At 37.9% G+C, this 12840-nt stretch overlaps 1 protein-coding gene across 1 annotated transcript; it reads right to left on the bottom strand.

Annotated features, from left to right (window-relative positions):
* Window positions 1–3434: 3434 nt before the first annotated feature.
* On the bottom strand, window positions 3435–5117 carry LOC134068642 (matrix-remodeling-associated protein 5-like). The gene has a single exon (XM_062524328.1). It carries the CDS (start codon window positions 5115–5117, stop codon window positions 3435–3437), a length of 1683 nt encoding a protein of 560 aa, XP_062380312.1.
* Window positions 5118–12840: the final 7723 nt, after the last annotated feature.

The following is a 12840-nucleotide window of genomic DNA, read 5'->3' as shown; positions in this document are numbered from 1 at the left end:
AGCCCGACGGACGTAAAGTGCGTCAAAAAACGCACACATTTTCTTTGTTACATTGCTCCGCTATTATTACTCACAGCGAGATGAAACTTATATTGCAGGAAAGAGCAGAACCGGGGCTTTCCAACGATACTAGACACTTGTCTGTACGATCAAGTATGAAAATAAAATAAAATGATGAAGTTAAATCAAAGTATATCATATTTACAGTCTATATTGCTCTGCGTTCACCGGCGCATCCAGAACTCTCGCTTAAATTACTCGCGGACCACGCATCGCACAGACATGACACGCATATCAAATGAAAGAGGAGAAGCAGAGCTTTGCATTGATACCAAATACATCGATCATTTCGTATGATAAAATCAGACGAAGTTACAAACAAATAATAATGTCATATAGCTTTGGCTACCTTTACTCTCGTTTGATTTCCTCGTAAAATCGCGATCAAAAAGATTTGGCACGCATGTCAGATGAAAGAGGAGAGCTAGAGCTATCCACAGATACCAAATACAACCTTCTAGGCCATAAAACAGACGAAGTGACAGCAAAATAATAACTTAATTTAGCTCCACTTACCTCGTGTTTTTGTGTGGAATAGCCTATGTTCATAATCCAGTGTTATCATGTGTTTCTCTATGACAAGTCACGTTCATAACACGGTTTTGAGATCCTAGCACACTCCTGTATGGTATCCAATTCAAGACTCATATTGCATCCAAATTTGTTTGACAAATAAACACTTTTTGCCTTTACTTTGTTCATTGCAATGCAGTAAAACAAATATTATAGAGAGTCATCATCTGTGCACGTCATGTGTGCTACCGCAAACAAGTCATGTCAGATCAGCTAGCGTCACAAATATGGAGTCCAAAAAGTGCCAAAAAGTAATTTTTTCATCACTAAATAAAAATTGCCATTTATTTCTGGAAGGCACACACCACATATTTCTGTAAATTGCTCAGCCCCAAAGTATACCTCCACCATGGTTCTTATATTGCTGTGTTCAGGACAGTCAGGCCTACATAACCATGTAAGTTTTGTCGAGATGTGAGCTTGCTGTGGTGAGATACACATCAAAATGTAAGAATTTGTATAGTACGCTTTTCAACTTTTTATTATTTAAAAATCTAAATCAAATCAATGCAAGTATTTATACATGATATTGTGGCAGATCTGGATAGCCTAGACTGTGCTGAAAAAAACAATATGTCGCATGTGTGAATGGCACTTACAATGACCAGGATAAATGCTTCTAACTAGAGGTAGTGAAAATGCCCTTAAAACAGCTTAGGGCTCATAGGGTTAAGGACTAGTGTGAAAGCCTGACAGCTGTCGCTTCAATTCTTCGGCTTCCACCGTTGTGCCCTTGAGCAAGGCATTAACCCCAAGTTGCTCTGGGGACAATGTAATCCCTTGTAATATAGTTGACATATGTCACTTTGGTGATGTTACTACTGGTAATGTTATGTTTTTTTGTCATTCTTTTTCATTTTCTTACACACAAATAAATATAACCATTTCAACATTATAAATCCTAATTAAATGTATTATAACCTTTGAGAGGTTAAGTATGTTCCAATTTACTTTTTTGAAAATAGCCCACAAACTGCTAAACATACTGTATTATACACTCTATATTTGTCTGTATATTATAGAGGAATATGATGAAAAAATATTTTTTATTCTGAATAAAATAAATAAATGTTGGATTTGCAATTGGAGAGGATGTTCAAAGACTGTATCAACATTTCCATATACATTTTACATCATTTCATAGAACTGGTCCTTCTGATTCAAATGGTATGGCAAATATACTCAAGAAATTGTTTTTTTTGTATGAGGTCATCCAGCACCAAAAATTTAATGTTAGGCATGGGCACAATAGGGTTGAATATCGAAAATGGCTCATCCATGGTGTATGCATGTTATTACTGCAAACTAGCAGGACTGTTCTGTAACTGACATGTACATCTTTATTTTTACAAACTTTATACATATGAAATTAAATGATCAGAAATCTACCATTGCATGTTACGTAGCATTAATAATAACATATATGGTGTTAGCACAAACATCAATAGACAGTGAGGGCCGGATGTACGCACATTTGCGAATTATCATTATCAGCGCCATGGACAAACCCCAGATAGCAAACGCTGTGTACACCCAAGTGTACGTGGTATTTATCAAACTTTCAGTTCATCGGATAATCTGTGCCTTTCTCCGCCCCCTACTACAATTTACGAACGTCCACAACTGAATGGCATAACCTACATACAAAGATTAACCGGGGATCCTTGTTTGTTTACGCAAACCTGGCCAATAAAGCTGATTCTGAATTAACTGATGACAACATTAAAAAATAATTTAATGTTTAGCGATCATGAAATAATACAATACATAAGATGTAGGGAGATAACGAAGTTGAATGGATAAGTGGATAATGTGAAAGTAAAAGTAAGACATTGGAAAGGCCAACGAAAGTTAAGGTTGCTGTTGATTAAGTGCAAAGACGCAAAACTGGTAGTCTAAATAGCAATTATGTTGTCTTTGAAAGTTCCTCTTGTCAACGTATTTAACTGTAATTACCTCCGCCAAGGAGGTTATGTTTTCATCAGGGTTTGTTTGTATGTTTGTCTGTTTGTCTGCCTTTTTGCTTGTTTGTCAGCAAGATAACTCAAAAAGTAGGCTAATGGATGGATTTCGATGAAATTTTCAGGGAAGGTCTGAAATGACCCAAGGAAAAAAACAATTACATTTTGGGCGTGATCCGTATCACCATCTGGATTCAGGAGGCAGTTATGTTTTTTTGGTTTTTTTGCTTTTGCATCTATGTGAACCAAACTGATAAACAGCCTAAGTTACCAACTTCCCAATTAATACATGTACATTAGCCCAAAAGTAGTTATGTGCGTTACTGACCATCGATAAAACCTAAGGATTAAGAGACCTGAGAATGTTTTACTCACTCTGCCATCCATTTTCATAAGTGGTCAATGTCATGGAATGTATAATGGAAGCTACTGGTCTTCTAATTGGCTGTTGGTTTTCTTTCCTTATTAAGTTAATCTACTATGCTTTGTGATGGGTACTTTAAAAATGCTAGACACTATTCTTCATTATTTCTGGAGAGTATTGGGAATGGGTTGGAGAGTGGCAAGGCACTGCAGCCAGTTGCTCCATAGTGCTTGTGACGAGTAGCTACTGTTATTTAACAACGGAAAGTCACAGAAGAGGTGATGGTTGGGATTTTGTTATGAAACAAATGTCAAGGATCTAACTCAATTCAGTTATGCTAAACATGCAGATATTGTGCTTTCTTGAGGGTAACCTAAGGCCTGAAGGTAACCTTTTGCCCACTTATTTCAATTAAAACAGTCACAATATATTCTTTATCCACAAGCAATATGTTAACAACTCTACTTAATGCTGGCTTAGACAACTTGCAGGTAAGTTGCTTTAAAATCTGTCCCAAGTACGTTTTTTGCATTACATTTATAAATTCCAGAATCCATCAGGCCTGGGTTTTGAATGACCAGACTACCTTCCCCCATCATATGAATTCCACCTTCTGCTATGAAAGGACTGTTGGGCACAAGTGTTGTGCGTCCAGGCAAAGTCCAAGAGATGTCAGGCTTGGGAATACCAATGGCAATGCAGTTCAGTGACACAGATGACCCCCTGTAAACTCTTATTACAGAGGCAGGTGCAGTTGTAATTTTTGGAGGGTATACCATGACTGTGACTGGGTAGGACAAGAAAGACGATCCATAAGTATTAGTAGCTTTACATATGTAAATTCCTCTGTCAAATGTGGCTGTATCTTGTACCTGCAGTGTATTGTTTTCCAGAAATAATACTCTGCCAGTGATCTGTGGCTTTACCAGAGTCAGACCATTTGGAAGTGTCCAAGACACTGAGGCCTCTGGCCAGCCCTCAACATTACATGGCATGTTCAAAGTATGCCCAAAAGTAATCTTTATGGGACCGCCACTTCCTCGAATATAAGGTTTTTTTCCTGTGTGTAGTTCAAATCGTTTCTCAGCTTGCCCTGCCACATTTCTTGCCAGGCAACGGTAAATGCCTTTATCAGCAGTCACAGGGCTGGCAATGTGTAGGATTCCATTCCCTACGAAATGTGCAAACCTGTGTAGTCTCATTCCTGGAATAATCTGAGTGTTGTTTGGCAGAATCCATACAAATACTGGTCTTGGCTTACCAGTTGCAATGCACTCTAAAGTTATATGACTACCATCTGACTTTATAGGATAAACTTCTATATTCGGATTAGAGAAGCTGGGCTTTTCAGCAAGTGTTTCTACTTTTAAAGTGACAGTGAGACTAGCTTCACCCAAGCTATTTCTTGCAACACACTTGAACTGACCCTCATCAGACTTTCTAACTCCTCGCAACTCCAGGCTGCCATTCTTATGTACTTGAAACCTGCCACCCTCATATGGCATTGGCAAGGACAAGCCAGATGATGTTGTCCAGATAATGTGTGCCTCGGGCTTGCCTTCACTTATACAGTCCATTAGAGTAGTTTGGTAAGACACTGCTAAAATATTTGTGCTGCGTGCACCCCTGTGTCCATTAATGTATGGCTCCTTGTGTTCCACTTCGAGCTCTATGCTATTAATAGCAGAATTCTGTGAAAAACACATGTACCTCCCTTCATCACTTAAAGTGACTTTTTGGATAATTAGTGTTCCATCCTTAAGAATTTGGTGATGGGTGGAAGTGGATGAAATCACATTTTTGCTAGGAGAAAGCCATGTCACTGTATTGGGAGGATTCCCATAAAATGTACATTTCATATGTGCTGGCTTCCCAAGTTGAGCCCACACAGAATTTTTGTTGTTGGAGACAATCATGGGAGATTCCACTCTGACACTCACTTTCATCTCATCTTCCCCTAATGCATTTTTAGCATAACATATATAGTCCCCCTCATCCTCCTTGTTAATCTGTTTCAGTAATAGTGTGCCATTGGCAAAGGTGACATAATGTAAATGGCTTCTGCTGTCATGTGACTGAAAGGCAGTGTTGGCAACTGTGCCATCTGGAAGGCTCCAGGATACTTCAGGGTTTGGCACACCAGAAGTTACGCAGTCCATCTGGAGTTTTTTGCCATGTATGACACTTATCTGTGGAGCTTGTGTGTTTTCAATCTTGGGAGCCTTCATGAAGACCTCCACTTGAAAGTACTGTATATCCTCTCCATTTGACCTCTGAGAGATGCACATGTAGGTGCCTGCAAGCTTTTCCGTCAGTAGCTGGATTCTTAGGGTTCCATTAGGGAAAGCAGTGATGAATCTTTCAGGGCTAGAAAAAGACATGTAGTACCAATTATTTAAAATATCAACAATATAATCCAGTCCTCTACACAAGTATGCCCATAAACTAGAGTCATGGTCGAGGGCCCTATCCAGACCTGAAGCATTCCGAACTTTTATTACCTCCGCCAAGGAGGTTATGTTTTCATTGGGGTTTGTTTGTTTGTTTGTTTGTTTGTTTGTTTGTTTGTCTGTCTGTCTGTCTGTTAGCAAGATAACTCAATGACATTTTCAGGGAAGGTTAGGAATGACCCAAGGAAGAAACAATGACATTTTGGGAGCGATCTGTATCACCGTCAGGAGTAGTTTAGGTTCAAATGTATGACAACCTAGGGAGAACAATACAGGCGGAGGTCTGCGCTCTCTGCGTGCTTTTCTAGTTTTTACTGTTTTTACTGTTTTTACCAATTATTCCATACTGCTATTAGCGCTAGCAACCGAGCATGTCTCATACTGCACATAAATCGATTCTTTTAACCCTGCACTGTAAAAAATAAATGTGATATGTCAGGATTTTACTGTGTTTTTTTACAGATTTTGTCTGTAATAAATTATTTTTGGAAATTCCATTTATTTTACAAAAATAGACTGTGATTTCACATGTCAAATTTAAAATAACTAGAAATCACTGTAACTGTGAAAAACACTATATTCATGTTCTTTTACAAAAAAAACATCAGAAATGCATATATTTCTAATTGAAAAACGTTAAAAAAATCTTTCGTAATTTCATATGGTTTGAAACATTGAAACTATGTTGAAGCCTGATGTTGAAGTGATATTGAAAGTGTCCCCTATGTTTTACGTTGAATCAACATTGGATTTTCAACTATACTGACACCGATCTTGTGAAGTGCTGTCCCAATCCCAAATACCTATCTGAGCCCATACACCTCTGAAGTTCGCCTACAAATAGGACCCAATGCTGCCATATTTGCCCATATAAGGCGTTCCGGGTGTTGATTGAAGCTAACTGCCTATGGCAAGTTGCATTGTAAGTTAGCTCTGGTATAGCAAAGATCAAAGTGTGCCATCTTCACCTACCGAAGATCACAGTATGCACTTGAAGGCAGAGGACACAACTTTGTAGTGCAAAACGTCTGCACTCGTCCTCGTGAGAGTTTAACAGGTGAGATAATTCAAAATCTCCATGTTATATTTTCCCATAGAAAAAATCTCAAGATGCCGGATCTCCTTATTTGGGCAAAGATGGTGGCTTTGTTGTAGGTAGGGATGCACCGATCCGATATTTGGATCGGATATCGGCCCCGATATGAACAAAATAGCTGGATCGGGGATCGGAAAAAATTTGCCGATCCATGGGCCGATCCGAATTTAATTTAGTTCAAAAAAAGGGTGAGCCATGACGCTCAACCATGCCATTTAGCGCCGCTGCAGCAGACAGCTCACTGCTGTGGGTTAGAGTGTGTCATCACCTCACTGTGGGCTCTGAGTGTTTAAATTCACGGATGGGATACATACAGATACCAAATGTATGTCATAGGATCAAAAGAATGTCGTTACTAACCTCCATTTGTCATAGATTAGGCTAATTACGATCTTCATGCGTTTTGTTGCATTTAGGCAACACGTTTAATGTGTAGTCGACACAAAATAGGCTAGGCTACTCAAACTAAACATTGTCATTTTCATCTCATATCTACAAACTGTTCTTGGTATCAAGACATGCAAATGTTCAAATTGGCTGTTAAAAACTTCTCATTTATTAGATAAAACGTACAATTTCAAGTGCAGTTTACCACCCTTCAAACTCCGTGTGAACTAATTAGTTTATCGTGGGGAAACTGCGGGACCGAACCACTATGAGTAAATAGAGGGGTTTCGCGGGTGACACCACTTTGGCAGGGGTGTTTCAATGTATGTCACTAATATGGGATTTTTATCTGCAAAATTGTTTTGATGGGAGAAAATTATGCATTTGTTGAGTTTCATGTCAGCTAGTTAGATTTATTATTTAGTAATAACTGTAAACTTGAATTTGAATGCTGTTCCAAGTTGCTGCTGGTGCACAACTGTTTATTTTCAATACTAGTAATGTAATCAATAATGATGATAATAATAATACTACTACTAATAATACATTACCTTTATATCTAAGTGTTATTTTGTTAGATTTTTTTCTTAGGAAAGTAATGTTTAGTTAGGGAAAGAATGTTTAAGTCAAGCCTGATGCTTTTAGTCTTTTCCACATGGTGAGGTATACAGTTGATTAATTAACAATGGTATCGGATCGGTATCGGATATCGACCGATACGCAGAGCCCAGGCATCGGTATCGGTATCGAGACTGAAAAAGTCGGATCGGTGCATCCCTAGTTGTAGGCGAACTTAAGAGGTCTATGTGGCCTCACACACTTAGCACCTGAGATCAATTAAGTCTGAGCCTTTTAGTCCTTAGTCCTTAGGGCTCCCATTGGCTGAATCCCAGTACAGCAGTTAGGGATTATGGGTAAGTGTTAGTTTCTTGTTTATAATGTTTAATTTTTCCTCATTACTCTTTATTGTGGCTTTTTGGGATGTGTACCGTATGTCATAGAACAACTGATTGAACAGTCCACAGAAAATGACTGTGTAAGGGATTTGTCAGGATTACCACTATAGAGAAGACCATGATTAAAATACATGGACATTTTAGAAAGTATGTATAGTTCTTCTTGGGTGCAATGCGAAATTGAATACTTTCTCAATTAGCATTCTTCTGCCCCCTTGGCGGTGTCACAAAGTTGGGCACTCAATGCTTACTTGCATTATGTGTCTGCAGAGGCGCTGCTGGAGAAACCCGGGCCCCACAATAATGTTAGTATTATTGCGGAAGGGTTTCTAACACATGGTGTTATTGGGGAGGGAGCTCTAAATATGCATTTGATGAGATTTTAAAATAAACAGTAAATTATTGCAATAGTAAACCCAATATCATGTTTTTCCACACTTTTGTGACATGTTTTGAAAGCTGAATCACATTATTTTGTGTGTCATAAACTGTTATATCACATCAAATATAAATTATAATACAACCAATATCCATGAAAACCAACTAATAACAGCACATTTCTGTAAACGTAAGCATTATTATTCGTAATACAACATTTATTAACCATATTTGTAGGTAATTTCGTTGTTTTAAAAAGTGAAAACGTTTCTAATTAAACATTAAAAACATGAAAATAGGGCAAAATCTTTTTAAAATTACAACTACGAACTGTATTTTAATTATGGAAAATAACTGTATTTTTACGAGAAAGTATTTTTTTGTTACTTCACAGTATTTTTTTGGCGCCCCAGCTGCCGGAAATTTACTGTTTTTTTAAGAGGTTTTTTTTTACAGTGTGTGGTAAATTATCATGCAGGCCTCATGTGCTGCCAGGCAGGAGCAGAAGGATGATGTCACACACAGCTGCAGACCCAGGCCTACTGTAGAAACATTCAATCATTTAAGTGGCAGGCCAAGGGGCCTCATCCACGTCTATGATACAGTTTTGTACTGATTGGAAGTCAAGGGTCTCCTATTTACATAATGGGCAGACATCTAAAAACTGTCAACAGGAACTATGCTGATGATACAGGTGCAAATGGATTCTCCAACCTTATAAGATGTTATTTGGGAATATGAAATGGTGTTTACTGGGGAGGTTTGTTAAAATGTGTTGTAATTATTATTTCTTGATGGTAATTTTTCTCTCTTCAAGGTTGAACTCTCATTAAGTCAAAGATTAATTTATAAAATTGTTATACAAACTCTTTTTTTTATCGGTTTGCCAATGATTGTTAACATCACTATCAATACAAACACAACTGTGATAAATACATATTTTATATTTAGGTCTATATTTAGAGGGAGCTAGTGGATATCCCAGTTGTACTGTATATCCAGTACATCTAGGCATTCCAGAACTCCCTGAAAGATACCCTGTGTGAGAATGTCTCCATTTTAGTGGTTAGGTCTTATATTGCGTTCAACCTCTGTTGCGCCGCCTCGATCATAGCATGTACAGTGGGGAGAACATGTTTTTGATACCATGCTAAAGTTGCCTAAAAAGAGGAATATAAAATTATCATTTGACAATTGATCTTAATGCTTTATTAAAAAAAATAGTAAAAATCAAACCGCTAAGTACACCAATTTTCTTTGTGATTGAAGAATATATCGTAAATAAATAAATGTTCTTCCTTAAATGCTAGGGGGGTATTTGAACCTATGTAACCCTATGGGAATTGAACACTTAAACAATTAAAAATGTAACAATTAAAGTAGTCCCACATCATCAGATACCCTTCACCATAGCTAGAGATTGGCACGGTGCTTTTCCCAGTAGCTGCTAGGCCTATTAGCCTGTTTGATGCTCATTGAGCTCAATGCAAATCAAACAGGCTAATAGGCCTACTGGAAAAAACACCATGCCAATCTCTGCTATGGTGAAGGGTATGTGATGATGTGGGGCTATTCTAAACCTCTGGGGCCAATTGCTCTGTCAGTTAGCATTGCGCTAGCTGTGCTACGATTTAAAACCGTGCTCCTTAAAACGGAGGTTTTGGAGTTTAACACGCAGCTGCGCATGAAGTTTAACGTGATTGCTGTGTCAGAAATGAGACAGGATCAGCTGATTCCTAGTTACTGGGGTTAAACTGCCTGGAAGCCGGAAGTACGCTATTTTGAGTTTTACCCCAGCAGATGCAGTCGTAATTCAACAGTCTTAACGCATTTAAGGATTTTGACGGGATAATTTTTATGACTCTTGTGGTTAAATGCGCTCTAAGTGCCAAAACACTTTGGAAATGTAAAGTACATTTTAATAAAACGCAAATAATGTTGAAATATAGCCTATCATGAAATAGTCAAGGCTACTTTTGTGGAAATCTGAATCTGAAATCTTATCCAGTAGGCTATGCTATATAACATTAAATCAGTCAATCAATCAGTTGTCACGAACTAAATAGAACATTACACGGAGGAGCAAAAATAAGCCTTTTATCGCCACACTTCAGCCCAACTATGGACAAATTATGCTGGGCACTAAACCCACATTCCATGGCTCCGTGCGCATTCCAGCCTTTACGAATCCATGTGGGACTAGGCTACGTATTTTGTCACAATTGTCTTTAATGCCTGTGATGTGAAATGCATGTTAGTGTGTCGGATAGGGGCAGACGTTTTCAAATCATAGCCTACTTGCTCCCCGAGCCCCGCTGGTTGGTTGGTTCTCTCACGGGATGAAAAAAGTACCTATTCTATTCTATTCTATTCTATTCTATTCTATTCTATTCTATTCTATTCTATTCTATTCTATTCTATTATATTATATTCTGTTCTATTCTATTCTATTCAGTCACTGAATGAATGAAAGCGCCTCACACGGGTGGATTCGGTGGAAATCCCTTTCAACGACATGAAACGTAAAAGTGAACCTTCAAATATAGCCTAATAATATTTCAGTGCCCATCAGTCTCTACATTTAGCAACATCACCAAACAGTCCAAAAGTAAATTAAACCCCAAACTAAACTGAAAACTACTGCTTTTAATAGCCTATGCCGCTAACAAAACGCATGTCTGGTCTCACAATAAAACGCACGTAACAAAAGTTCTTGCCTGGAAGTCTGCCTCAAATAAATGCTTTGCGCAGCCTAAGTAGCCTAAATAAAGACCATAATCGAGGGTTGATGGAACGATCTACCGTGCGTTAGGCTATTTTACGAATAGGCCTACTCGTTCTGTGGCTACATTTGTAGGCATTTGCCAACTTAAGCAACTGCTATATTGTAGCCTTTATTGTAGCCTACTGTGTAATAAGTCTAGCCAACAGTGTGTGTATGTGTCGGTTTATGAAGCGTAAGCTGTCACCTATCTTGCTATCCTGCAAACTATGGTTTAGTCTACCGCAAAACCATGTCCTTTCCGAGATTAGACTAACACGCATTAAATGCGCCCTCTAGTGGGTGATTTGAATTTCCTTGAAGACACAGCAATTGAGATCAAGGTAAAACGCAGCAGCAGGTTAAACCACAGGTGCATATGACACAGCAATGGAGCTTAAGTCGTCACGTGACTTCTTGCGTCACCACCGAGTTTAAAACCGTGTTAAACTCCAAACTAGCGACAGAGCAATTGGCCCCTGGAGTCTAAATCCCCCCCCCCCCCCCCCCCGGGGATTTGAAAAACTGTTCCAAACACACATCTCAATTTGCTAGTTTTTGTCCTAGAAACATATAAGTGACACCATTATAAACCTTTAATCAACTAGTTTCCAAATATGTTTTAAAAGAGAATGTACCAATGGCACCTTGTAAAAACAATAAAAGAAAATCCTACAATTGCAGTCCTCTCACCTGCAGCAGGCCCTACATAACTACATAATATTTTTAAATGTTCCTTTTACTTATATGGAGCCAACACTGTTGTTTTCAAGGTTCAAACTTCAAAAGTCTTAGCTTGATATATTTATAGTGTCTTTTTTACCTTTGACCTTTTACCTTTGAAAATCGTTTTTTAAAATAGTTGTGTTTACACTGAATTATAATAAAATGTAATTTCAGAACATCCACTTTGCTCTCATATAATTATTGTGGAGGACCTCTAGAATATACAGTAACCACATGTGCCACTTTTGCATAGATGTTTTTAGTTAGATGAAAAAAATAAAAATCTCAAGGTATAGCTGACTGCCTCAAAGTGCATGAAAAGGCACCGGACCTCCAAGTATTTTAATTCCAACGGCCAAGGGAACTTTATCAGGATGCATAATATCCTGGATCCATGAAATAGCTGGCCTTTAAAAATAAAACTCTGCCTGCCCCTATGTTAACCCTATGTGTTAAATTCCCATAGGGTTACATTGGGGGTCAAATACTTCCTTCCCCCTAGCATTTAAGGAAGAACATTTATTTATTTACGATACATTCTTCAAAAATTGGTGTCCTTAGCAATTTGATTTTTAATCATTTTTTGAATTAAGACATTAAGATCAATTGTCAAATGATGATTTTATATTCCTCTTTTTAGGCAACTTTAGCATGGTATCAAATACATGTGCTCCCCTGTATCAAAACTATGGAAGCAGTCACACATCATAAACCTAAGGTGTCTTTCACCACAAACTAATCAGAGGTTTCTTCGGGTGATGAGGTTTGTTAGTTTAGCTAATGTTATGACTTTAAAATCTTATTTGATAATGTGGTAAGTAGCTATTATGCAAGGCAGTAAATAATATTGCTAGGTCAATGCTATTTTGGTAGACTACCATATGTGATTACTCACATCAGCTAGCAATTCTGCAGATGAATCCAAGCTATTGTTACCAAAGTGCTAATGTTATTCAATGATCGCACATATGTCCCTTGCTGGTTACCGTTGTTTTAAAATGGCTATATATGTGTAAATAAGTCTTTCTAAGCTGATAGGTATGCTTTGAATTGGTGTTGGTAATTAAACATGAATGAGGCCACATTTATGAAATGGACATGTTGATTTTGTTAACAAACAACTGAAAA

The sequence above is a fragment of the Sardina pilchardus genome, chromosome 21, assembly GCF_963854185.1.
Source record: "Sardina pilchardus chromosome 21, fSarPil1.1, whole genome shotgun sequence".
Lineage (NCBI taxonomy): Eukaryota > Metazoa > Chordata > Actinopteri > Clupeiformes > Clupeidae > Sardina > Sardina pilchardus.
Note: the sequence above shows the minus strand (reverse complement) of the source record. Positions and strands in the feature narration are given on the sequence as shown.